Source organism: Gobio gobio, assembly GCF_949357685.1.
Source record: "Gobio gobio genome assembly, chromosome: 7".
Lineage (NCBI taxonomy): Eukaryota > Metazoa > Chordata > Actinopteri > Cypriniformes > Gobionidae > Gobio > Gobio gobio.
This window is the reverse complement of record NC_137103.1, coordinates 31929683-31957373: the sequence shown is the minus strand read 5'-3', so window position 1 is coordinate 31957373 and position 27691 is coordinate 31929683. Positions and strand designations below refer to the sequence as shown.

At 35.8% G+C, this 27691-nt stretch overlaps 2 protein-coding genes across 6 annotated transcripts in view; one reads left to right on the top strand and one right to left on the bottom strand.

Annotated features, from left to right (window-relative positions):
* Positions 1-9764, bottom strand: part of dhrs12 (dehydrogenase/reductase (SDR family) member 12) — a 14645-nt gene extending 4881 nt beyond the window's left edge. Inside the window, exons 1-11 of one of the 3 annotated variants that reach the window (XR_013816907.1) lie at positions 8257-8422; positions 8005-8138; positions 7693-7775; positions 7512-7604; positions 7199-7280; positions 6910-6971; positions 4433-4537; positions 3915-4005; positions 3666-3803; positions 2148-2321; positions 1428-1839 (exon numbers count right to left, since the gene is read on the bottom strand). Coding sequence is in view for 1 of the 3 variants with exons in the window: in XM_079821937.1 (XP_079678063.1) it covers positions 2209-2321; positions 3666-3803; positions 3915-4005; positions 4433-4537; positions 6910-6971; positions 7199-7280; positions 7512-7604; positions 7693-7775; positions 8005-8138; positions 8257-8312 (957 nt within the window). In the remaining 2 variants the exon portion in view is untranslated. Of the gene's footprint in view, positions 1-1047; positions 2322-3665; positions 3804-3914; positions 4006-4432; positions 4538-6909; positions 6972-7198; positions 7281-7511; positions 7605-7692; positions 7776-8004; positions 8139-8256 lie in introns of those variants that run through there. The other 2 variants (XR_013816906.1, XM_079821937.1) reach the window with 2 other exon arrangements.
* On the top strand, positions 5264-27691 carry esyt3 (extended synaptotagmin-like protein 3). 3 transcript variants are annotated; one of them, XM_079821934.1, is made up of 23 exons: positions 5264-5330; positions 13481-13522; positions 13667-13801; positions 13915-13991; positions 14126-14195; positions 14666-14755; positions 14859-14914; positions 15674-15794; positions 15895-16071; positions 17622-17704; positions 17792-17840; positions 18005-18094; positions 18304-18366; positions 18488-18547; positions 21501-21572; positions 21688-21774; positions 21947-22096; positions 25377-25771; positions 26062-26160; positions 26299-26430; positions 26517-26622; positions 26730-26779; positions 26906-27691. In XM_079821934.1, the coding sequence occupies exons 3-23, from the start codon at positions 13697-13699 to the stop codon at positions 26943-26945; spliced, it is 2172 nt and encodes a 723-aa protein (XP_079678060.1). In that variant the 5' UTR covers positions 5264-5330; positions 13481-13522; positions 13667-13696; the 3' UTR covers positions 26946-27691. The 3 variants fall into 3 exon arrangements, with proteins under 3 accessions (XP_079678060.1, XP_079678059.1, XP_079678058.1); XM_079821933.1 differs by lacking the exon at positions 5264-5330 and adding an exon at positions 11752-12351 and having other exon boundaries at positions 25377-25609; XM_079821932.1 differs by lacking the exon at positions 5264-5330 and adding an exon at positions 11752-12351.

Genomic DNA, 27691 nt, shown 5'->3' with positions numbered 1-27691 from the left:
GTCAATGACCTGAAAAGAGCTGGGACCACTGTTTCCAAGGTTACTGTTGGTAATATACTAAGACGTCATGGTTTGAAATCATGCATGGCACGGAAGGTTCCCCTGCTTAAACCAGCACATGTCCAGGCCCGTCTTAAGTTTGCCAATGACCATTTGGATGATCCAGAGGAGTCATGGGAGAAAGTCATGTGGTCAGATGAGACCAAAATAGAACTTTTTGGTCATAATTCCACTAAACGTGTTTGGAGGAAGAAGAATGAGGAGTACCATCCCTACTGTGAGGTATGGGGGTGGTAGCATCATGCTTTGGGGGTGTTTTTCTGCACATGGGACAGGGCGACTGCACTGTACTAAGGAGAGGATGACCGGGGCCATGTATTGCGAGATTTTGGGGAACAACCTCCTTCCCTCAGTAAGAGCATTGGAGATGGGTCGAGGCTGGGTCTTCCAACATGACAATGACCCGAAGCACACAGCCAGGATAACCAAGGAGTGGCTCTGTAAGAAGCATATCAAGGTTCTGGCGTGGCCTAGCCAGTCTTCAGACCTAAACCCAATAGAGAATCTTTGGAGGGAGCTCAAACTCCGTGTTTCTCAGCGACAGGCCAGAAACCTGACTGATCTAGAGAAGATCTGTGTGGAGAAGTGGGCCAAAATCCCTCCTGCAGTGTGTGCAAACCTGGTGAAAAACTAAAGGAAACGTTTGACCTCTGTAATTGCAAACAAAGGCTACTGTACCAAATATTAACATTGATTTTCTCAGGTGTTCAAATACTTATTTGCAGCTGTATCATACAAATACTTAAAAAATCATACATTGTGATTTCTGGATTTTTTTTTTACATGTCTCACAGTGGACATGCACCTATGATGACAATTTCAGACCCCTCCATGATTTCTACGTGGGAGAACTTGCAAAATAGCAGGGTGTTCAAATACTTATTTTCCTCACTGTATGTATGTATGTATGTATGTATGTATGTATGTATGTATGTGTGTGTGTGTGTGTGTGTGTGCGCATATATATATATATTTTTTTTTATTTTTACGTTTTACTTATTTTAACGTTTTTTAAATAATGGTTTTACTTTGACTTTTGATTATTTTAATGTGTTCTTTTGGAATAAAAGTATTAATTTCTGAAAATTAAAATCTTACTGACTCCAAACTTTTGAACAGTAATGTAAGTGATAATAATGGGAGTGGAAAGTAAAAGCCCTTATTTCTGTCCCAGGATATTCAGATTCTTTTTCTGTTTGTAATGGCTCTTTAATCCAATAAATATGAATCATTTAAAATCCTGTGGTTGAATCTCAACAGCTAGCTCATCATAAACATGATTTTGGTTTAATCAGAAAATGTCTAATGTACAGCTCATTATTGTTAATAGAAGTGTAAATAAATAATAATAATTCCACTAAAAGATTCAGACAAAAAGATTAATTGTTATCTTTTATTAAAAATCATGTCAGTAGCCACAAATTGACATAAAAATACAGCAAGTGTTAGTTAATAATTAGCTAGTCAATTGTAAACTCATTTTAAAGGGTGTTTAAGGGGCAAATCTATAATATTTGTTTATACGTTCATCTTCACATTTATTTGTATAACTTGATATTTGTTCAACTTTTTTCATGATAGTATTTGTACGGGTTATAGGTAGTGTTCATATTCCTATTCTCAGACAGATGTTCAGTTTTGATGTCAGTTTCTAGGCCAGCCCAATTTTTTATGGCTTTTATGGAACAGCAGAGTTAGATTTAAGAATCAAATAATCCGCTATTTATAGGCTGCAGTGGTTGTCCAATTCATCAAGCATGCAAATTATTTAGTTCCTTGCTGAAAAAAAAAAAAAAACATCTTTGACATTCATGTTAGAGGTATAACTGTGTGCAATATATGTAGAAAAACACACTTGAATAATGTTAACCACAGACGGCATCAAGAAACGCATAAAACTGCCATTCCAAAAAGCAGAAGTGGATGTATTAGTTTCTTGCCTCAAACTAGTATAATAAAAAATAATCAGGAGTGTATTTGTTCAGAAGAATAGACAATAAGTTTGAAATATTTTAAATATACATTTATGGTTGTTTTGGTTAGCCTTTATAGAAATCATGACCTTCTCACAACTCTGCAATTCTCACCATTATTAAGAATGAATGTCACAGTCTCTGTGAGGAATGATTTGGCCACTAACTCAAACGATTAACACTTGAATTTCACAGCGAGCTCCTCCAGTGTGCTCATCAGCTTCTGGTCTTCAGCTGGTGAAGAGCTGGAGAAGGCCAGGGGCAGATGTGTAGAAACCGCTTTTCTGTCTGCAAATGAATCAGTTTGTGAAAGAGACGTCAAAATTCAGTAACATGTTAAAAATACCTATAGAGACATTTTTAAAAGATTATGTGAACAGTAAACTAAGTGTTTGGGGAAAGTTACTTTTAAAAGTAATGCATTACAATATTGCGTTACTCCCTAAAAAAGGTAACTAATTGCATTATTTAGTTACTTTTTATGTAAAGTAATGTGTTACGTTACTTTTGCGTTACTTTTTTTCACCTGGGCTAGGATTCCTTGTTTTTGTTTATAATAACAAAATAACTAAAGTTCTGTTTTTGGCAAACGTAAAAGCCCTTTTCACACCAAAAGTGAAATTACGCAGGAGAAGAAAGTTCGACACTCTTACTTCAGCAATAAAAAAAACACACAAATGTGCTGTTTATCAAAATGTTTGCTTATTAGTATGGTTGAATTGTAGCCTAGAAATCTAGACGCACCCTAGCGGCAGCAAATCTAATTTGCAGCCAGGGTAGTCTAGCAACTCTCCGTTGGCGTGCAAGCTGGAAAAACCAAACTCTGGTCAGGCCAATCACATCGTGTATAGAATCGGTGGGCGGGCTTAACATAATGACGGCAGTGTTGTTGACGCGGTTCCACGTTCTACTTGTAAACAAAGAAGCTGGCAAACAGTGGTCTTTCGAATCGGCTTTGGCCGTGACTCTAGAAAACTTGGAGTTAAGCTTTTCTTCGAGAAAATAAAACAAAAAACGGCACTGAAGTCATTCTTAAAAAAGGAAGAGGTGTTCGGAGTTTTGCCGACCGGATACGGCAAAAGTTTAATCTATCAACTAGCTCTGCTTCACCTTCTCCGTTACTCTAGTTGGTTGTAGTGCTATCCTATTGTGTGCAGGGGGAATTTGAAAAACAACCGTTTATCCCGCCCCTCGGATTGAGCCCTGTCAATGGTGAGTTCCCAGACCCAACATCTTGATGTGGGTCTGGCTTGTCAGGCTAGTTGAATTAGATAATCAAAGACAAAATTCTGTTGCAAGTGAGATGAGTAAATGCATGTTCACATTTAGTCTAGAACTACAATAACCTTCATGTTTACACAGCAGACACAACGCCTCTGCACCTCACTCCTGATTTCTCTCAACATGGGGACAGGAGTGCTATCGGTCAGTAAAAGGGAAAACAAAGTAACCTCACTTGCATTACTTATTTGAAAAAGTAACGTGGATATTTTGTTGTAAATTTAAAAGTAATGCATTACTTTGCTAGTTACTTTGAAAAAGTAATCTGATTATGTAACGCGCTACATGTAATGCGTTCCCAACACTGCTGCTAAATGACAAATAACTGCACACTTTATAAAGATTCTTGACCTTGGAAGAAGAGGCCACTGGGCTGTTTGCTAGCAGCGTCTGATATGGCCAGCCACACCGCTGTGTCAGCGCCCTGAGCTTCAGTACGGAGCTTATTCTTCATTTTCGCATAAAAATCTGGCATGGATGACCGTACCGCTGTGAACAGAACACAAACCCAAAACAATATCTTAGCAAATGAGATTGTGCAATACCTCTAACTTATAAGCAAGACATTTACTTGTAACTGATTGTAAATAAGCCACCCACCTGGGGTGTCTGCCCAGCCGGGGTGCATGGATGAGAAGTGGATTTCTTTGTGCTGAGCTGCCCATTGCTCTGTCATGATCACCTGTTGCCTCTAAGAAAGGGCACAGTTAACACTAGTCAACTCTAGTATCTTTACTGAAAACATCAAAAACAATATACTAAATCCATAAGAAAGAAATCAGTGTAAACTCAGCAATAACATGAGGTCAGTGAATCCGACTGCATGATGTAAAAAAAGCTTACACAGTGACAATAATAATGGTCATTGTAATAAAGGCAGAGTGGTGATGCTGCTGGAATATGTTGTCTTGTGCCATTATTATTTTTTAACAGTGATGGACTGGATTGGTAGGCCACCAGAAGTATTATGGTTTTGTAGTCTATGGAAGTAATAAATAAAAGTAAAAAAAAAAATATATATATATATATATAAACATAAACAAATGCAAGTTGCAGTGCAAAGTGTTTATTGAAGAAGATTTTTTTTTTTTTTTTGATTTTATAATTTATAGTAGTACCTTGTTCTGTGCATAAGCCATAGTGCCATCAAAAGAGCCTTTCTCAAACTGAAGGTCCTCCACATTCAACTTCTGAACCAGCATCCCACCAGATGACACAGTGATCTGTTATAACACAAAATGATAATACATTTTTTGTTTAAATCAAAACAATAATGGTAACACTTTACAATAAGGGTTCATTGCTTACCATTAAATAACTACATTCGTTAACGAACTAACAATGAAAAATATGTCTAAAGCATTTATAAATCTGAGTTAATGTTAACCTCAGCATTTACTAATACATTAAGATCAAAAGCTGTATCTGTTAATATTAGTTAATGCACTGTGAACTAACATGATTTTTTTTTTTAACTAATATCAATAAGGGTTATTAAATGCTGTAAAAAGATATGGTAACACTTTACAATAAGGTTCATTAGTTAACATTAGTTAACAACATTATTAACATGAACTAATAATTAACTCCACTTATAAAGTATTTATTTATCTTTGTTAATGTTAATTTCAACATTTACTAATGCATTATTAAAATCTTGTTAACATTAGTTAAAGCTACACTATGTAACTTTTCCGTCCACTAGAGGTCGCCTGTTCAAAACAAAGGCGTAGTTTGATGACGCCACGTTTGAGCGCAGAATCTTGGGACATGTGGTCTTCAGCTCACAGCCGGTGGAAAACAGTCAGGATAGGACTCGGGCAGAAATCATGTTCATGGATGCGATTATTAACATTACTGTAGTCTGAAGTAGAGCAGGAGCGAGTGTTGTGGAGCTGAGCAAGGCCGCAGGAGCGATTGAAGAGCGGGACTGTTATTATGGCATAGTCACTGGCGGGACTTTTATTATGACACGGTTGCCGGTGGCACTTCCTCTTCTCCAGTGCTGAGTCTGAGGTAACGCAGCTCTGTTTATCGTGTTAGATATATCTGAGTGTGTTGAAAAGGAAGTTATGACGTTCGCTCGGCGGCTGCTATGACACTTGTTCACACTGCAGTGCGAGTAAAGCGTTTCACTGAATAAAACCGGAGACCGAGGGTGACGCAGATATGACGCAATCGACAGGCGACTCCCTCACACGCATAGCTCACACGTCCCGGCTCCTCAGTTAAAATAGCAATTTTCTCACGATTTACAAATAGTTGAAAACATTTGGGATATTCTAAGTACTCAACTGAACAAAATATATAACACTGGCCTAGTGGTTTCTGGATGTTTTACTGCAAAAATCCTACATAGTTCACCTTTAATGCACCGTGAACTAAAATTAAACAAACCATGAACAGCTGGATTTTTATAAACTAACATTAACAAAGATTAACTAATGCTGAACAGAGGTGTTGTTCATGGTTAGTTCATGTTAACTAATGTTAAAGGTGCTCCAAGCGATGTCACACTTTTTTTAGGCCAAAACATTTGTCGTCACATACAGCAAACATCTCCCCGCTATCTGCTAGCTGCCTTTCCCCCGAACACACTGTAAAAAAAAAAACACGGTCTCTGTAGTCCACAAGATTGATCCCCCCCCCCAATGTTTGTTGTGCTTCATGGTCCAGACTGCCCACGTTTGTTTTTGTTGCAGTTTGTGGAGCTTAGGCAGACTACAGAGACTGCGTTTTTTTTTACAGTGTGTTCAGGGGACAGGCAGCTAGCGGATAGTGAGGAGATGTTTGCTGTATGTGACGAAAAATGTTTTGGCCTAAAAAACGTGTGACATCGCTTAGAGCACCTTTAACTAATACAACCTTATTGTAAAGTGTTACCAAAGATATTATCATCATTAGTTCACGTAATTTAATGCATTAACTAATGTTAAAGGGTTAATTCCCTCAAACATTTTAATTATGTTATTAATTACTCACCCTCATGTCGTTCCAAACCCGTAAGACTTTCGTTCATCTTCGGAACACAAACGGAGATCTTTTTTATTAAATCTGAGAGCTTTCTGTCCCTCCATAGACAGCTATGCAACTACCACATTGATGCTTCACGAAGTTCATAAAGAGATCGTAAAACTAATCCATATTAATTGAGCTGTTTACAAATTTTTTGAAATATTCTTAAGGGAACGACATGAGGGTGAGTTTCCGATGACCACATTTTCATTTTTGGGTGAACTATCCCTTTAACAAATGAGACCTTATTATAAAGTGTTACCACAATAATAAAAAAAGAATAAAAATACAATACATGAAAATAATGATATAATAATAATCATACGCTTGCCAACATGTTACTGAAGTCATGCAACTGTTGTATCTAATACAAAATAATAAAATAAAAAAAACATAATAATCATGGAAAAAATATATATAGTTTTGGGGAAATTCTGTAGCCCCATTCATAAAGTTGCCAACATGTCATATCTGGTGTGAGTGTAAATGTGTTTGGAAACAGAGTTCAATGGTGGCACTGTCTTTGTTTGCAAACAGCATGTGTTTATTACTCTACTCATTAGCATTTCTTCACACTCACCACTCTGGGATTCTCTGACTTCTTCAGTGTGGGAATCAGTGCTGTCGTCAGTATATAAGTCCCTGTAAAACAAACAAGATCAGTGTGCCATCTGGTCACTTTTATCTCGTCTTATCTCGATTTTAAAAGGAGACAATAAAAAATTCTCTAACATAAGAGATAGCCTTTGACCTTTGTAACTCAATATTATAAAAAAACTTAACAAAGAGCTCATGCTTTGTGGTTCGTATCTGAAAAATTACGATATGATTAATATCAGATTAGTAAAAACATTAATTAACTTTCCTACCTAGTGTGTTTGTCGCAAAGTTTTTCTCCAGACCATCCTCAGTCAGTTCTCTCTGATTGACCATGCAACCCGCATTATTGATCTATGGTAGTAAATCACATTACAAGTACAATAAATCACAAGTGGAGATCACACATGATTTTGTTGTACAGTATAGGATAGTTCAGACTAAGAGTTGTCATAACATTTTACCATAGTGTGTGCGTTTGTCATCACATAATAGCAACTTCCCTGTGCAATACAGTGATTTTATGCACAAAGCCTCTTGTGACTTATGGTACGTTGATATGTCCTAAACCTTGAATACATTTACCAAAGCATGTAGATTGTGTTTCTGAGAGAATCCATTGGCAAACTCCCACACTTTCCTGGGGCTGGACATGTCAACTAGGTGAACATGGACATTCTGAAAGCACACGAGACAAACTCAGACTAGAGTTCACAGCTTTCATTTCAGAAGCATGTGAAATAATGATTTGAAGCATATCATTTACCTCATTTTTACTCTGCTCCACGATCTCTTTTCTTGCCTCCTCCGCACGATCTTTATTTCTGCACACCAGATGTACTGTCCCACCTGAAGAAAAACAAGAACGTTTGAAAGAACTTTGAATAGCTGTGGTTTGTAGTAGCACTACACATCATTGGCCAGTAGGAGTCACTGTGGTGTCCCTTTTGTGGGTTAAACTTTAACAGTACAACTGTCATCATAAAGGTGACAGAATGTTCAAGATCTTCCCAGTTGATCGGTTATTACCGAATGGAACATAATGGCAACAGTCTTTGTTGTTGTTTTTTGCTCTCACCTCTTTTTGCGATCTCGTAGGCGGCGGCTTTACCGATGCCGCTGTTCGCTCCGGTGATGATGAACGAGCGGCCGCTCACACTCGCCTCCAGATCCGCCGCGCAGAAGCGCCTTTCTGCTGCCTCATAACCGCCCCTGAGAGTAAACCAGACTTTAACTAGAGCACTGCAGCTGTCGATGGTGAAATGGCCGTTTGTATTGTCAAAGTGTTGGGCAAGCTGAGACAGAAATAGACAGACTGATGATGACTTACTTCGTATATTCCTGTAGACCCTTCAGGAACCAAACTGTGTTTCGGTAGAGAGACATCGGAACGTTTCACTCGTTTCCACTCGAAAAAGGTGTCATATAACCTACGAGCGAGCACGTTGATAATCAGAGCCACGCCCCTGCCGCGTTTAATAACATATCACATGTTGAGTGTGTTGTAAGCAGGGTTGCCAATTCCAGTCGTTAGTTTTGAGGTATTTTTGATTGGTCATTGGGCTGTTTTTGTTACGCAGACGTGGCAACCTTTGTTATATGTGCGGTTACAATACGCATGCGCAGATTTTTCACAAAACGATAAACGTGTTCTATGTTTAGTGAAAACCTTAGTTTTGTTAACTTACCGTATTCGAAATAGTTTCTAAAACATAAATGATAAACCTAAATTGTTAGATTCAGGGTCAACCACATACTGGTGTCATATTTTTTTTAGACAAAGTCGATTGTATCAAGTATACCTAGTAAGTGCACTGGCGCGCAATTTTCTATCTTCTTCAAAATTTCAACATTCTCTCACAATTATTATTAATATGTATAGTGGCGTACTTTCTTTTTCTTTTCAGTTGTCAGGATGGCCGAGTGGTCTAAGGCGCCAGACTCAAGGTTCATACCTTCCCTGTAAAGCATGGGTCTTCTGGTCTCCGAATGGAGGCGTGGGTTCGAATCCCACTTCTGACATTACCTTTTTCCATTTTGATTAAAAAAAAAGTTTTAACTATGACATTTACTCAAAAAAAGATTAATTTGGTTTATCATTCAGTGAATCAGCATTCAAGACTGGAACGACAAAAAAAAAATGTTTATAAAGCAAGACTGCTGGCGTCATTACATGTTCATATAAAATATTATTTAATTATATCCAATCATGCTTTTTCATGTGATTCAATTTTCAGTTGTCTTTCTGTTTAATTCTTTCATCAATTTTGAGTGACATGCAGCTATGTCTGTGATTGTAGTCTAGGGCCTAAGCTATTCGATTTTAATTAACTTCTTAACCCGCATCGGATCGTGGACGGGGGGGTTGACGGAAGTGGGGGGGTGTGTACTTTTATTTACTTTTGTTTTATACAAAATATTCAATCAACTATCACAAACTATGCATCATTTGAAAGCTAAAACACTCAAGATTCATGTTCTGAACTTGTTTTTGCAATAAATACACCAGAGAGGAAAGGGTTAAATGAAACGCTAAAGGACCATCCATGTAAACATTAGCATAATATCAGCGTTACTCATCTTTCATCTCCTGTCGTTCAGATCAGATCGGACGAATCCAATAAACACCCGCATACATCTCTGTGTAAGAGTCCATTCTTCAAAATGCATCCCACTTTTTAATCCAAAACAACGAAAAAATAGGGAAAAAACTAAAAATCCTCCGTTGTTTGCAAGAGAGTTTTGAGTTAGCGTGATCAATCATGTCCATTTTCAATGAAATATCGATTCTATTCCGTGTCTGGCAAACTCCCCCTGCAAGAATAGCTTCTCCCACGTATTTTAAGCCCTCCCTCGTCTCTCTCCTTCAATCAGAGACTCTTCTGGGATGCATCATATAGAGGAAGTGCCTTACAGGCTTGGTGAGCTGTCAATCATTGCGCCCATGGTTTTCGTTGGATAAAGGCACTCGGTGCCCAGCCAATGCCTTTCCAACAAAGGTTTGATTGATGGACTTAGTAACCAATCAAAAGGCATTATCTTGCGCAGTTTGCGTAAGTAGGCTTTGGTGAATACTGTTTTTGCGCGCTGGCTGCGCGTTCTCCATGGCCAGCTGCAGTGGAGCGCGCTGTCACTCACTGACGCTTCCCATCAGCTAAATGAGTTTTTTACACTTTGTAATCTCTGTAAATAGTTGCTTTAGTTTTTCAGTAACTGTTTATCCATTATAATTAGTAGTATATTGCAGTTTATTGCAGATTTATTTGAATGAAAAACTACTCTTTACAATAGCAAATGTTCTGAAATAAATGGCCTTTTTGAAATGACGCCTAGACTTTTCTTGACATAAAAGCTCACAGAAGCCACATTACTGAGAGAATCATCCTCATATTTGAATCATGACATGATTAGACATTCAGTTTTATATTTAAGTTATTTTCAGGCTCTTAACATTAAATTATAATATTTTTTTCCCTAAGTGAAAACAAAAAACGTGAGTCACTTACATGTATATTTACATGTATATTACTCTGTTCCCATATTACTTTGAGTTATTATGACTCTTGGGTAGCAATATTTCAAGTGTCTAGTTTAAAATAAGACCAGGTTTATGAATATAGACCATAGGGTTTAAGAGCTGCAGACATTTTCATTTGGGTATATCGTTTTCAAAGAATTCCTAAAAAATGGGGCGCTTGTTAAGAGGTTAAGTAATAGCCCACAGTTATACAAATACAACTCTACTTCCAATCCAGGTCAAACTATTATCTGGCTTATCAGTATACTGATAAAATAATGCTCTTGTATTGGAGCGCAATAGCGTTAAAGCTCCTCGAGATGGCACAAGAGGCTCTTTACATTTGTACCAACTTCATTGTAGCTGGGTTCTTGGACAAAATAAGATTAAACCGCATAAAAAGTAATGTACCACTTAAAGTTTAATTAATAATGATTCCCAAATTCTCTAAAACCTTGCTATTATAGGGACACTTTTTGAATGTTTGAACAATCAAATAGGCAGTATATTAATATATGTTGAAACGGTTATATTAGATCTCTTTAGCAATAGCCTACATATTTGTTACAGTATTTATTAATGAATGAAAATGTTGTTAGGATATAGTTAATTTCATTAAAACTTGGACCTGAGCTAACAACATTTTCATTAAATAATAAATACTTTAAACAAATATGTAGGCTATTGCTAATGAGATATATATATAATGTAGTTAAAATTAACAAATGGAACGGTATTGTATGTTATCATTGAAACATTCAGCACGCCATGAAGGCCTAATGATCTGATTGGCGTTCATTTCCACCACAACCAAAATAAATGTTTATTTACATTTTAAAATCATTGTTTTCTTAAATGTTTGGTGTGACAATAGTGACAGCTATTTGATATAAATAAATAGATAACTAAATAAATACATTTGCACAAAAAGTGCACATAGCATTTTATATGATTTTTTTAAACAATTAAAGAGACAGTAAAAAGTTTAAAGCTATTATAATCGGTAATTTAAACGAATAATTATTCTTCTTCGTCTATTGTTAATTTCTTAATCACGTTTCATTAAAATGTTCATAAGTTAAAAAAAGCCCCCCTGCAATAAATCTCGGCCTCGCACTCTTTATCAGCTAATTTAGGCCTACTACTAATGATGTTGTTCATACTTCCACGAACACATTAGCTACTTTGGTTTCGAGGCAGATCCTGTCTGTCAACTTATGAACGAGATTGTGCTTTTGTCATAAACAGAAAGGGTGGAATTTAGGCGTGTCTACCCAGATGCCATGCCAGGTAAAAAACCCAATGGATGGGAAACACGGAAGTTCACAAAAACTGACAGAGAGTCAGAGCCTCCACAATCACAGTTGGAGATGGACTAACGTTAATCGCGACGGGCACCTGCGATGAGGCTGAGTGAGCGCGTCTAGGTTAATGTTTTGTTTACAATCTCGTTCTGATGGTTGGATTTGATCTCAAGCAGCCTGTAAAACCTGCACAGCGATAGATCGACAGGCGATGCTTCTCTGATGTGAATTCAGACGCTCTTACTTCAGACGTTTAAATAATAATCATCAGACTCCAGTCACAATGAGTGCTGTAGTCACCGAGGGTCAAGCGCCCTCCACCTCTGCTGGAAGTCCAGAGGGACTCAGTGCAACGGATGTCAATCAGATGATCATGGAGTTCTTGATGTTCATGATGAGAGCGGTTGTCCTGTGCTATCCCGTGTACCTGACCGGCTCGTTTGGACTCAGCATCAGCTGGATTCTTCTGAGCATGCTGATGTGGACAATGTGGAAAAACAACCGCAGGTGGAAAGATCAGAGGATCGATACAGCCATTGACTTTTTGGAAAACGAGAAGGACGTGATCAACACTGAACTCAAGGCCATGGACATGCCAGCTTGGGTGGGTGGTCTTGCCAGTTTTACTGACCTGGAATAATACTAGTTTAAGTGCAGCGTGCACAATGTGAATTTATGAGTTGATTCTGAAGATGCAAATCAATGCTGGTGGGAAAATACTGTACTGTATTTTTGTATTAGCCTACTGCTTAGTATCCAAACAATATTGAACTGTCTAGGTGTGGCTACTTGTTGTGTTGCTTTGGGAACATTGCACACAAAGGTGTCAGCTTGAGGTTTTAAATTAAAATACCAGCCCTTCATACTTTAAACTTAGAAACTGACACACCCTTTAATATGCTTCTAAAGTTAAAAGAAATAGGCTGTGTATAAAATGGATTATGGTGTATAACCATTTTATTGGACCTGTAAAGCTTCAAATGACAGTTTACAGTTTTTATATTAGCCACAATTACCCCTCTAATTTTAGCCCATCTAATTTTAAAGGCTAGTTCCCCTAAAAAAAAAAAAAAAAAGAAAAGAAAAGACGTGAGGCTGTCAGATATCAGAGGAATGTTGTTAGTGACAGAAATTTTTTCATTTTGGGATGAATTACCTTACCCTAAAAATTTTTTAAAAGTCAGGTTGTCCGGCTGCTCTCTAAAATAACTTAGTGAAACTGATATCTTAAAATATCATGTCATTGTTTTGTCTCAAGATGCACACCAGTATTGTTTTTTTTCTTCTAAGGAATGTTTAAAAACGCAATTTAAATGTCCTAATTCAACTAAGGCCTAATCCCGGCTTAATCTAAACCCTGTCTGTGAAACTGGGTTTACATAGATATCACGGATATCCATGATACCACAAAATAAAAAATGCCTGAAAAAAACTGTCCTTTTCTGCTTAAATAGCCCATCTAAACATCATAAAGTGCTTCATGAATATTGTTGTTTTTTTCGCAAGGAAAAAAAATTCAGTGGCTTACAAACTTAGGAATTGGTCTAATTCATATTTCATAAAAAAAAAAAAAGGAAAATAAAATTCGTTTTTATTTGTTTAACATGGTGAAAATGAATTTATACTGTATGTAAACGACTCTTTTTGATTTTGAAACTGGTGGAGCAACATTTTGTTGTGAATTAATTATGTTATTATTTATTTATTATGTTCCTTATTCTTTGCCCTGATAGATTGATTTTGCAGATGTTGAGAAGGCTGCTTGGATCAACAAGGTAAGATTTCTGCGTCAGAAGTTAATTTGCCCTTGACATATTTTTGCAGACCTCTTATTGATAAATTTGTTTGCCTGTGAGAGAGTTTAGACTGTATTATTTCAATATTTCTGCCTTAAATGCGTGTATGTTTGTTTGCTGTAGATTCTTCAGCAGGCATGGCCATTCTTTGGCATGTACATGGAGAAGCTTCTCATTGAAAACATTCAGCCGGCCGTAAGAACGTCCAGCACCCATCTGAAGACCTTCACCTTTACTAAAGTTCACATGGGACAGAAGGTATGATTCCACAATCTGAGGCTATGTGCCCTTAACTGGGAATAGATCATGATTCCCCACTACTGTAACTGTTTCAGCAAAATCATTATAGAGTTGGTGTATTTGTGTTTCAGGCTCCAACTGTTACTGGGGTAAGAGTGTACACACATGAGCTGGAAACAAGAGAGGTCATCCTTGACCTCAACATTGTGTAAGCTATAACATCAAATGTCATTTTGATACTATATTATCATGCTAACCCACATATGACTGCTCTAATGCATGGTTTTACTACCATCACTTCCTAAATGTTTTAAGACTCTCTTTTTCTTTTGTCTACTGTAGTTACGACGCTGATGTGGACATTGATGCAGATGTTAAACCAGCCATCAAAGTAGGAGTCAAAGGGCTTCAGGTTAGTGAAGGAATGTAATGAATGTTACAACTGATACTTACATTTAAAGGTCCCATGGCATGGCATTTTTCTATTTTATAATGTTTCCTGAGGTGTACTTATATTGTTAGTATGATTTTTACATCATAAAATGTCAGAAATATATTGTAACATTATAAATTACTTTACTGTCACTTTTGATCGATTGAATGTATCCTTGCTGAATAAAATTATTAATTTCCTGAAAACATTTTTTACTGACCACAAACTTTTTATTAATAGTGTACAGGAGTTATTTGTTTTTTTAAGCTCGCCCTACAGATCCCTCAGCCACAATGTTAGAAAAAAATATCTGTGTCCATATGGATGTTTTGCATCATTTGAGAATATTTACAGGAAATGCACCAGCATCTAGGTCCCCACCGTACAAGTTAATGTATAAGAAAATGAAAATGTCTAACAACTATGAATGTGTTTATTTTTTCGTTCAGCTTCAGGGGATGCTACGTGTAATTCTCGAGCCTCTCATTGGCCAGGCACCCCTTGTAGGTGGAGTCACCATGTTTTTCATCCGCCGACCCGTGAGTATGGATATTGCAAGCGATTAGCAAATTCAAAGTAAAAAATAGCAAAAGTGTCATGCGTTCAGTAGCAAAACATGAACGTTTTAAATTACATTTCCAGGTTCTGCAAATCAATTGGACTGGAATGACTAACCTTTTGGATGGTCCAGGACTAAGGTACGTTCACAGATTTTAATTCTTTTGATTGTCACTCAATAATATGTGTGTAGAACCTTCAGAGGGTGAAATGTCCATGTGCATTTGTTGTATGTATTAAAATCTGTCAGAATAATGGGATTTTTTTGTTTGTAGTTGACTGTTCTCAATACACGTTATCTTATTGCATTATTTAATAACTTAAGCACTTTGTTAGTTGTGCTTTAAATTGTGTGTATACTTCAACCTTAAGCAACTCAGTCACGTTAAAACTGGAGTCGCTAAACAAACAATGAAAAAACTAACAAACAGTAAACTGGCCACTACACTCGTCTTCAAAACTGCTTCAGGACATGGAATGTTGTCATACGAGTTTATATATAGACGACTGTGTATAGCATGAAAGCCTCCAGTGTGTTGAGGGATAAATAGGACAGGTAGTGATAATAAGGATTATAGGTGTCCATTTTCCAATATGTTAGAAATAAGATTACTGATTACTTAATTGTGCTCTTTGTTCCTAGTTTGCCATAATTGTATATATAACGCATAACATGCTGTCTCAAAACACAATTTTTCATTATTAGTACCAATTGGAAAAACAAAGATTTACCCATATATCCTGCAACCCAGGACAGATTTTACCTGGCTGTAAGACTCTTGCAGTTTGAAACTTTTAGTAGTAGTAGGCACATTTAATTCCATAATCTCAATAAATTGAATAAATGTGATGTGTAGTCTTCCTCACCATCTAAATCTGAATCTGTATTTACTCTTTAGTCATATGTCAGAATCTGCCATTCTGGACATCATCGCCTCTCTCATGGTTCTGCCCAATCGAATGTGCATCCCTTTGATTGATCAAGTCAAGGTTGACCAAATGAAGTTTCCTCTTCCTCGGGTAAGACTGGGAAACATTGGCATCACCAAAATCACCAAAAAGCTTTTTATGTGTTTGATTTTAAACTAGAGAATAAGTTACACCATGTGAACATCTTTAGGGTGTTGTACGGGTCCATGTTTTGGAGGCTCAGAATCTTGTAGCAAAGGACACGCACATGATGGGACTAGTGAAGGGCAAGTCAGATCCATATACTATACTGAGGGTCGGGAACAAGCAATTCAAAACAAAGACCATCAAAGAAAATTTGAAACCACACTGGAATGAAGTTTATGAGGTAATTATGAGCAGTCTTCAATCTATCTGTATAATATACAAGGTCCATTCCACCGTATGGGGGCCATTTGCTTGTTGTAACTCTTCCAAGTAAAACATAATAAAAACATTTTTTTAAACTGAATTTAATAACATATATTTAACCATTAAAAATATGCACTGGTCCATCTCAGGTGGAAGATGGATTCCTTTTTCTCAGTCCTGTTACCAAAACTCATGTGTTTTTTGAAAAATATATAAACTAATTCCTTTGTTTTCCAATCGAGGAGATGTTTATTTTAAATCAATTGTAGGTTCGTGTTCAAATAATTGATATTTGTCATAAAAAAAAGACACGGAAGGTGCCACACAAACCATGTTTATCTCTTTTTTATTATTATTAAACAGTGGGACCAAACATAATTTAAAAAATAGTGGTTTAACTTTATTTTATTTATATTTTTAAGGAATGAAATTGGGTAAGAGGAATGAACATGGGGTAAAAGGAATGAACATTGGGTAACCGGATTTTGTGTCCATTTTTGTATACAGGTTTGACTACACTGGTGAGGTGTTAATGTGAGTCACACCTGACTGGCGAAAGGCTTATAAATTGGCCAAATCATGTTTCTATTTAAATCTAGTGTTTTGCACAGGTTTTTTGAGGGTTATGTTTAGGGGTAAGGTTATGAGAACATATCAATAACAAATAATAATAATTAATGAGAAAATATCATTAACTTGGTAGAAAAACAATGTAAGTCTATGAGATGCCTTTTCATATAGTGAAACGTATGTGTGCGTGTGTGTTTGTTCATACTTAACTATATTTTGGGGACAAATTTGTACCCAGAAGTGGCTAAACCTCACAAAATCTCGCAAAGCCTCTATTTGGGGACATCTTATTTGTTTAAAAATAAAACAAAACAATTTTAGCGTATAATTAGCAAATACATGGTGTACATGCTAATATTACGAGGACACTGAGCAAATTCTAGTGAATTATCAAAAATTATTTATTTATTTTTTAAATAAACAAAGAACATCTAAGAAATCATTTAAATAGCAGGGCAATAAGATCTATCTTAGAAGTGAAAAAAATGTCCCCAGGTTATCTCAAATATTATAGATTAAAAAATAATATAAGATATTATAGAAGGAAAAAAATAAATAAAATAAAAAATAATAATATATATATATATATATATATATTTAAAGCAGAGATGGGATATGGACGCACACAACAATACAAAAGAAAAAAGATTTATGAAGGATGTTAATCATTATATTTAATGTTAAAATGTAGCGTTAGAGAGTGGGGACAGGTAACAGGTGTTTAGGTCGTTTTTTTTATGTTTTAAATTATATATTTTACATTTGCGGTTAGATTAAAGTGTAGGACACTTGGATTAAAAATTAAATGTATTTTAGGGTTAATTTTCATGCGTATTTATTTGTACATTTAATGTCCTGGGGACAGAAACAGCACCCATTTGGTGGAATGCCTCACAAGTAATTTCAGATGGGAAATAGGTAATGCAAAGAGATGTCATTAATATTTGATTTCAATAGTTTGTCATTCATGAAGCTCCTGGACAGGAGTTGGAAGTGGAACTTTACGACGAAGACACAGACGCTGATGACTTTTTGGGCAGGTAATGATGATTATGCTCAGATGCTCATAGTCTTGATTTGACCCATTTTATGTGATTGAGTGTGAGATGTTGGATTGTCTGCCGCAGGTTCAGTTTGGATTGTGGCGATGTGAGAAAAGACCGAGAAATAGATAAGGTGAGCTTTAGAAAGATCATAATCATAGTGCTGCTTTAGTTGATTGAAATTAGAACAAAGAATTTTATATAGTTCTCTGCACATTGACAAAAAACAAAAGTACTAAAATATACCATGATATAATAAAGTTTTTTTGTTCACCAAGTTCTGAATTTGATTTGCAGTGGTACGATCTGCAGGACATTGAGAGTGGTCAGATACATTTGAAATTGCAGTGGTTTTCTTTGCTCTCAAACCCAGACTTACTGAAGGAGGTAAACTTGTATTTATTGCATTTATAATAGTAACCTTGTATTAATTTTGTTACTGCGGCATATGGTTAAAATATGTGCCGTGATTTAAGTGGTGTATTTTCGAACAAAATATGTTTTATGTGATTATCTAAAGAATCAAACTGTGTCTGGATCAAATTTAAGGTTCTTTTCATATGTTTTCCTCCTTTTTGTTCATGTTCACCTTTCAGACCAGAGATGGGCTCGCTTGTGCCATGCTGGCGGTATATCTAGATAGTGCCTCCAATCTGCCTGTGAGTATACTTGTACAATGAGAGCACTTCTAAAAGACCGCCTGCCTATCATAACACAAACACAGAATGTAAGAACAAGTGTGATTTATATTATATTTTCATCCATTTTCTTTGACTTCAGAAAGACCAACATGAATTCACACATAATGAGAAGCATGGAAAACAACCCAAAGTGGCTCGGGTAAGAAATTGCCCCTTTATTAAACACAGTTTGCAGTCATTTCTCAGAACAACAGCTGCTTTGCAGCAAAAAACTCAGAAAGGGCTAAACTTAATTTCATCTACTATTGTCCCTGACTTTAAATGAATTAACTTTTCAGATAGGCTTAATGCAATAATGAAAATGTTGTCATCATTTACTCACCTTTGTGTTGTTACAAACCTGTATGTTGTTATTTCAGTGGAAGACAAATCAAATAAAAGTTTTAAAATTATATAAAACTACAGTTCATAGTGACCAGCTCCAAAAAGGTTCCATAAAATTACACCATAAAATCAATAAAATACCATATCAAGCTTCTGAAGCCAAATGATGGTTTGATTGAGGAACAATTTCTTTCATTTTGGACAAAGAAGTTTGTCTTATTAGGCTTCATCATGAACAAGGTGAAAAAAAATGTTATGTCGTTGGGCCAAAATCCTAGATGTTTAGGTATTTCACTCCTGTTCCATCTCATGTGTTTGGAATGCAGTCTCCTGCCATCTTGTACTGAATAGAGAGCATTCCAAAGATTATATCACATCGTTTCAACTGTGAGCATGATAAAGTCAAGGCACAGGTTTTCATTTCTGCTTCATATTTGTAACAACCTGTTAAGCTGGTTTCCACCAGTGGCTCAACTATGAAAATGATCACGTTAACCACATATACATCATGCAAATCAAAATGTCTTTTTCATGATGTGAGTTTCATAATCATAATATCACCTCATTGTCAGTGGATCACATTTGTCAGCTTTTTATATAAATATAGTGGAATACTCTGCTGGTTAGGACATAGCAATGAAAAGGTTTTCCTGCACACATTCTCTGAATTCTTTCTTCAGTCAAAAATAAAAGCATTTTTTTGCAGCTGCCAGAACTGCTTTTGGCGGAATGTTTTTGATGCGCCACTAGCTAAATCATCCATGAGCTGCATTTCAATCAGGACCTTCTTTTTTTGTCTCACTGGACACATTTTTACACTAATGTGCATAATTGTTTGAATCTATAAATTCCAAGGATTGGTACCAGACCTTAACATTTTCTCTAGATTTGTAAAAAAAATGTATCTAGTAATCACAAACGACTGGAAATTTCAAGGAAAAGTCATGGGAATTAATTGTTGAAAAAAAGTTTGGGAACTATAACTAAGGGTTATTTGGAATATAAGGCAGCGGCTATTTACGCTAAGTGTAAATAGCAACTAGATTCTATTTACACTCAGTGATAATAGCATATTTTCTTAGCGATAGATGCTATTTACTAAGTGAAATGGCATACTAAGTGAAAATGGTGATCTATTCTATTTACACCATGTAAAAGTAGTTCTTTGCAATATGTGTAAATAGTATATTACATGCAATTTATACTCTATTTTGACAGATACATACTATTTGCACCTCCGTATTGTTGTACGTTAACAGGATGCAATAAAAACAGTGTAAATGATTATATTTATTAAAATTATTAAATGGATGCCGCCTTAATGGGACTTTAAAAGTCCTCCCTACACCTACCCCTAACCCTACCCAATAAATGCTTTTATTGTTATTATTAAACATTTCGTTTGGCACTTTATTTCAATTTTTAGAACATTTTCTGGTAACACTTTAGAATAATCGTCATTAGTTAACATTAGTTAATGTATTAACTAACAAGAACAAACCATGAGCAATACATTTGTTACTGTATTTGTTCATCTTTGTTAACGTTAGTTAATATAAATACAGCTGTTCATGGTTTGTCCATGTTAGTTCACAGTGCATTAACTAATGTTAACAAGATTTTAATAGTGTATTAGTAAATGTTGAAATTAACATTAACAAAGATAAATAAATGCTTTATAAGTGCAGTTCATTATTAGTTCATGTTAACTATTGTAGTTAACTAATGTTAACTAATGACCATTATTCTAAAGTGTTACCCATTTTCTTAATTTTTATTGAAAATAAATGCCTTTCCGATGTGATTATGTGATGGGAAAAGGGAGAAGAGCGAGCTCGGCAAAAGGCGGATTCGAACCCCGGTCGATCACGTTAAATCCTAGATCCTTGAGCCTTATGTTTTACTTACTGCGCCACTTGTTTGGCCCAACCAGGCATTGTTAGGCGGAGCTAGTGCGAATATCACTCGCCAACAAGGTATTTGCACTTGGTGTAAATAGACACTCCGATACTAAAATGTGCATGACCATAAAGGGATAGTTCACCCAAAAATTAAAAAAATATCCCATAATTTACTCACCCTCAAGCCATCCTATGTGTATATGACATTCTTCTTTAAAACGAATAAAAGTTATATTAAATTATGTCCTGGCTAATCCAAGCATTATAATGGCAGTGAATGGCAGCTCAAATTTTGCCCAAAAAAGTGCATTTATCCATTATAAAAGTAATCCATACAGCTCCGGGGAGTTAATAAAGGCCTTCTGAAGTGAATCGATGGGTTTGTGTAAGAAAAATATCCATATTTAAAACTTTATAAAGTAAAATATCTAGCTCCCGGCGGACCGCCTTCCGTATTCACTTACGAAGAAAGTGTAACGCCTCTCGCAGTTCAAAACGTTTACGCTACGTCGGACTTCAACGTCGTGCCAGTTACGCTTTTTTCGTAAGTTGAATATGGAAGGCAATCCGCCGGAAGCTAGATGTTTTACATTATAACGTGTTAAAAATTAAATTTGCCGTGTGGATTACTTTTATAATGGATGGATACACTTTTTTGGGCTTCAAATTTTGGGCTGCCATTTATAATGCTTGGAAGAGCCAGGACATTTTTTTTTATATAACTCTGATTGTATTCGTCTGAAAGAAGTATGTCATATACACCTAGGATGGCTTGAGGGTGAGTAAATCATGGGATAATTTTCATTTTTTGGGTGAACTATCCTTTTAATGAGCTTTATTTACAACTGTGTCCATTTTTTATTTCAGCTCACCAGAAGAACTAATGATCCCAACTCGTATGTGGAGTTTTCCATTGATCAGCAAAGTCAAAAAAGCAAGGTATTTAACTTCTTTGGAATATAATTCTAATGCCAATCCCCTTCTGTTTTTCCTTTTTTTAAACATAGTGGGTCAGATATTTAGAAGCTGGAGTGTTTTTATTTGTTTTTGACAGACTGTGTTTGCCACAAAAGACCCGACTTATGATGAATGCTTCACATTCTTTGTGCACAGTGTGAACAACCAAGTGTTGAATCTTGAGGTAAGCCTGTCTTAAAATCATAACCCATTTTACAGTATTAAAATGGACTGAATGATTCTTGTTCTTCAATACAAAAGACTTGATGAATATATAACACATCAGGAATTCATAGTATTACATTATAATATATAGAACATAAATCTAAATCTCTCTTTTACCTCCATGGTCTCAGGTAAAGGAACATGAGAAGAAATCCTCACTGGGCAAATTCACTCTGCCATTGGTCCGGCTGCTCAATGTTTCTGACATGACAATGGACCAGCGCTTTCAGCTTGAGCGCTCTGGAGCCAATAGCCAGATCAAGATGAAAATTGTTCTCAGGGTGAGTGAGTGAACTAAAGCAGCTGCTGTTTTCTTTGTTTTCTTTTTTGGGATTTTACAAGCCCAAACACAGTACTAACATTGTCATTCAAAATAACAAATAAATACATCAATAAAATATTGAAATTCATATAATTTATTATTTGTTTATTATTTGTTAACATTAGTTAAAGCATTAGGTATCATGAACTAACAATGAACTTTACAGCATTTATTAATTACAATACAACATTACAATTTGTATAAATTACTTGATATACTTTGAATGGATATGAATCAACTATGAACAGTAGTATGTGTTTATTAATTATTATTGACCTAGATTAATAAATGGTTATTTAAATTCTTGTTCAGTGTTAGTTCACAATACCGAACGGATTAACTAATTTTAACAAATTGAAAAACAATTGAAAGTGTTACCATTATATGTGTTATCCAATAATTCCTACAATAACATGGTTGGCACAAACAATGTTTATCTTTGTTGCAAGTGAACCTGGGGCCCGTTTCAGAAAGGAGGAAACTCTGAGTATGTTAACCCTGAAATGAGGGAAACTCTGGGTTTTCTGTTTCAGAATGGGAGGTATGTCAAACTCGAGAAAGCAGGGTAAGTCAAGCCCGTTTCTAAAAGAGAGGTAACTTATACTCAGAGTCAGTTACCAGGGTAACTTACTCTGTGAACCTAACCTGGTCAGGAGCAGGTTTGCTTTGGTAAACCCAGAGTTTATTTCGTTCTCCTCCCCCTTTTTAAAGCACCAGCTGTGTTTAAATACTTAATTCATTCATCAAACGCCACAAACGCTTTTCTTGAGTATTTTGGTCATATTTAATTTACAAATATCAAAAAATTATACATTTAATCTAAATCTAAAGTAAGCAAAGTTTACTTAAAACAAATTAAATTATCTGCCACCTGACAAAAATACAAAGTCAGAAAAGCATTCTTTGCAGTGCAGGAACATTCATTCATTGCTCATATTTTCATCATGAGGACACTGTCAAAGTGACAAAAATGGCTTGTCCTTGTATACAGGATCCTGACGTTCACTTAATGAACCTAGAAGTATCCTAATAATGAGAGTTTCCTTTAGGATTTCCAGTGGTTGGAATCATTGATGACACTCATATTCCCATCATCACACTTTCTGAAAATGGATTACTGTATGGGATGGAAGGATGCTGCCAGATGGTAGTCTGAGATATATGCTATAACCACCACCACAGCTGTTAAATACATTTATTTACAATTTTTATGGTCATCTTTATTTCCTACAAATACTTTACTCTTTTTCCTGTTGGGTGTTAATATTCTTCCTCCATCTCCTCTTCATCTGTCAGTGGTGCTGGTTTTTGGCTGGCCTGAGTAGAAGTCAAATGTTAATGTCATTACCCTAATTAATAAATGTAACAGGTGGGATCAGAGAACATTTCATTATGTGAAAAGAGCCTAGACCCTTTTCACATTTCTGGGTTTCCAAAGCTGAAGTCGTCATAGTTGGGTTAACTTTTATAGCTGTGAATGAGAGAATACATTAAATATATATTTGTGTGTCCCCATTTGCTCAAATAGCAAAAGAAAAACTCCACAATAGTGATTTCACAACTTTCAAAAAGAGGGAAAAATAGAGTGAGATTGATAACGGAAGTGAAAAGAGAGAAATATATTATTTTTCACCATCACTCCCCTAGACGCTGTATTAGAAACACCCTCACAGCAGCGGTAACTTGTTTTTTGTAATTTCATGCAAAAGTAATATAATACAAAGTATTAGTGTTATAAATGTACATACATTAAAAAAATATACAAAAAATCGTTAAAACACGTCATCACAGTCTGTGAAAAGGGTCTTTGTGGGAAAAGCTGCTGCACATTGGACACTGAATGATTTATTTAAAATGTAAAACCAGTGAACATTTTATGCTCAAAGCATTACCTGATTGAATTATGTTTTTATTTTTAATTTTTAGCTGCTGCCACATTCTTTTTTTTGCCTTTTGAATACCATGAAAATTAAACTTAATTAAAATAATTAAGAATTAAACTTACATATTGACCCGGAAGTATGGGAACGTCTTTTTGTTGGGTGCTGTTGCCATGGTGAATCGTAATTTCGGAGCTCCATTGATCGTGGCTTTTCATAGTTGTGGTGCATGTGCTTAACTCAGAGTCAGTCTACTCAGAGTTGATTGAACTACCTCAATTCAGCTGTTCTGAAACCCAAAACTCATAGTTTCCCATCTCAGAGTAAGTCAACTCAGTTCAGGTTCAGGTTTAAACTCAGAGTTGGTTGAACCTCCTTATTGAAACGGGCCCCTGTAGTGGTTCCTTTTTATGTTGGTTTTGTAGGATAAGTGTGTCAAACATCCTGGCCTTGTTGACATCTGCCTATCTTGGCTAGCTTCTACTGAGTAATGGATGACTTGTGCAGTTTGATTGAACACACAGCCTTTGGCATCAACAACTTAAAATATGGGAGATATTATTCCTCCTACATTATAAAAGTTGATAAGCCTATTTATTTTGCTATATTGCCATACACAACCCAGTCAGGAGTTTGACTCACAGCTAAATAGTTTAGAAACACTGAAGGACAGTAAAAGACTTTTAAAAGGATAGTCCTCCCAAAAATAAAAATTCTCTCATTTACACACCCTGATGCCATCCCAGATGTATATGACTTTCTTTCTTCAGATAAACGCAATTCGATTTTTAGAAAAATAACCCATCTCTTTGAGTGCATGTAATGAAAGTGGATAGGCCCCTTGAAGTTGACACTTCAAAAACTATACAAAACGAACATGGCGGAAATCCATATATCCCTAGTTGATGAATCAATGTCTTCTTAAATGAAATTATAGGGTTGTGTGAGAACTACAAATTTTTTAACTATAAACCATCGCTTTGGCCATGCTCGCTTGATGTAAATATCAATAAATGTAAATGTGTTGTGAAACTCGCATCTCTTGTCTCGTCATGTTTGTTTTGCGTGGTTTTTGAAATGTCTTATTCACTTGCATTATATTGAATCAAATAGAGATGAATTTTCTAAAAAATCTACCTGTGTTTTTCTGAACAAAGAAAGCCATATACATGGACGGGATAAGAGTAAATGAAAAGATAATTTTAGTTTTTGGGTGGAGTATCCCTCTAAAGAAAGGATTTGATGTAAATATAGTTCTGTTGTATAAATATATGTTCTATTGTATATTAACACATAAATTGAATATAATATTTGCCGGTAAATATTTAACCATGACTTCACACCTTTCACTTCAATTAGATCCTTACGTTGGAGAAACGGGAACCACAGGTTGTCACTCCACCAGCTCAGGATAAGGCAAAAGCCTCATCGACCCAAACTCGTCCTGAGGCTCCAACTCCAGTTCCAGCTCAACCTGTACAGAGCAACCTGCAAGAAAAAGTGCCCGTTTCATCTGTACCACTCTCCAGAACACAGACTGTTCCTGCCCCTATGCCATCTACAGTCAGCTCCTCTAATGAACTGCAAGCAGAGTATGTCCCCTACCGACGAAGCACTTTCGTGGGCACTGAGGCGCTGCGTTCGACCCCGTCCACCCCAAGTCAAATGCGTCGCTACGATTCCCACAGCCTGTTGTCAGAGAACTCAATAGCTTCTTCTCGCTTTGATCTAACAGAGAGTGTTCCTTATCCAGAGTATGTACAATATGGTGACACTTATTTTTTATTTATATTGCGCTGAATACAATACAGATTGGTTCAAAGCAGCTTCACAGTAATAAAAAATACTGTGAATGTTGCAAAGCTCTTTAGTTATGAAGCAAATTCAGTTTAACTATAAATCAGCACTACAGAAGACAATAGTGTCTTTATTCAGCTTAAGTCAGTTCAGTGTTGATTTAGATCAGTTCAATAACAGTTCAATATCTGACAAATGTTTTGTTCTAAAAAATGTTTAACCAATGAGTTTATATGTTCATTTAAAGGGCCATCTTGAATCACCAGGGCAGCTTTGGGCAGATCCAACTCACATTGCGTTATGCCACCTTAAGGAAGCGGCTCATCGTGAAGGTCAACTGCTGCAAGTGAGACGCCTATGTCTCTTTTTTATATATATATATATATATATATATATATATATATATACATACATACCTTCTAATTATTTTACCACACAGCTGAAAGAATCATAAAAACTATTATCTTTCTTCATGGCTTCTTAGGGATCTGTTCTCCTGCAGCGAGAATGGCTCTGATACTTACGTCCGCATGTATCTGCTGCCTGATCTGACGTGGAAACACCGCAAGCGCACTCCGGTTAAAAAGAAGACTGTGAACCCTGTCTTCAATGAGCAGTTAGAGCCATTTTTCACTTCTTGAAAAACAAATATTTTCATTGTTTGAAATGTTTTAAAGATCTTTAAATAACTTTTCATCTCAGATTTGAGTTTTCTGTGTCACCGGAGGAAGCAAGAACCAGAAAGTTGGATGTTGCAGTAAAAAACAATAAAATGCTACATAAAAGAGAGCGAAAGGAGATTGGAATGGTAAGTAGATGAAGAATGTGGATTGATATGAATATATGTGGCAGCGATAGACTTTATAGCATTATCAGGATGTTGACTTTAAAAATGGTATTTATATTTTTCAAAAGGTTTTGATTGATATGTCTGAAATAGATCTGATCAAGGGCTCCACAGAATGGTAAGGACAGCAAATGTTGTCAACTTAACTTTTTGTGGCACAGCTTTCTTTCTTTTTTTTTACTTGTATAGTTTAAGTTAGCATACAGATGGTTTATGTTTATGTATCGCTTTTTCTCTCAAACAGGTATGAACTCTCTCTCCCTGGGCTAAAGAAGACAAACTAGCAAAACTGAGGTCAACTAGAGACAAAATAATTGAGCAAATGGTTTTATTTATCTTATATTATTTTGTTCCTTTTGCTGAGAGCTACCCAGATGAGAGAGATTAAGCACTTTGGCGCTGACTTTTAAGGTGAATTTGAATACATAATTCCTAATTCTACACAATAGTTCCTCTTCGTTGCTCATGTTGACCACATGTCATACCGTTGGATCCAATTCTGTATATTTTCCACCATCTATTTTTACATTCATACATTGAGTTTTATGCACTTGCAGTCTTTTTTTGTGTGAGTGAGTTATGCACTCGCAGTCTTTTTTTGTGTGAGTGAATTTTAACATGACAGGTTATGTGGTTTTTAGTCTTATTCAAAACTGCTTTTGCTGTTTTCATGAACATTTTTTATTTATATAAATTCTAGTATGAACTCATGGAATGGTAGCAAAACCTCTTGAATTCCTGAATATATATAGAGACAAATATGATTTTAAATCTTAAAGCATGAAGTATTATTTTTGGTTGTTACAATGGAATTCAAAATTCCAATCTAATTTTAATATCTCTACTTTCTGCACAAGTAAGAAAATATAACTATATTGATTTATTTTTATATTTGTAACTATGATGTAGAAAAGCAAACATACTTGTGGACTGTGTTTATAAGCTTTTTTGAAGGCCAAAAGGATCAGTTGTATTTTGTATAAAGGTGTAAGAAGTTACAATAAAACAATTTGAAGTTTTGAAGTTCTTT

Coding starts and splice junctions, on each gene's coding strand:
- esyt3 (XM_079821932.1), top strand. CDS start 12,031: ATGAGTGCTGTAGTCACCGAGGGTCAAGCGCCCTCCACCTCTGCTGGA. Junction 12,352..13,480: donor CCATGGACATGCCAGCTTGG/GTGGGTGGTCTT, acceptor TTGCCCTGATAG/ATTGATTTTGCAGATGTTGA. Junction 17,841..18,004: donor AAGACCGAGAAATAGATAAG/GTGAGCTTTAGA, acceptor TTTGATTTGCAG/TGGTACGATCTGCAGGACAT.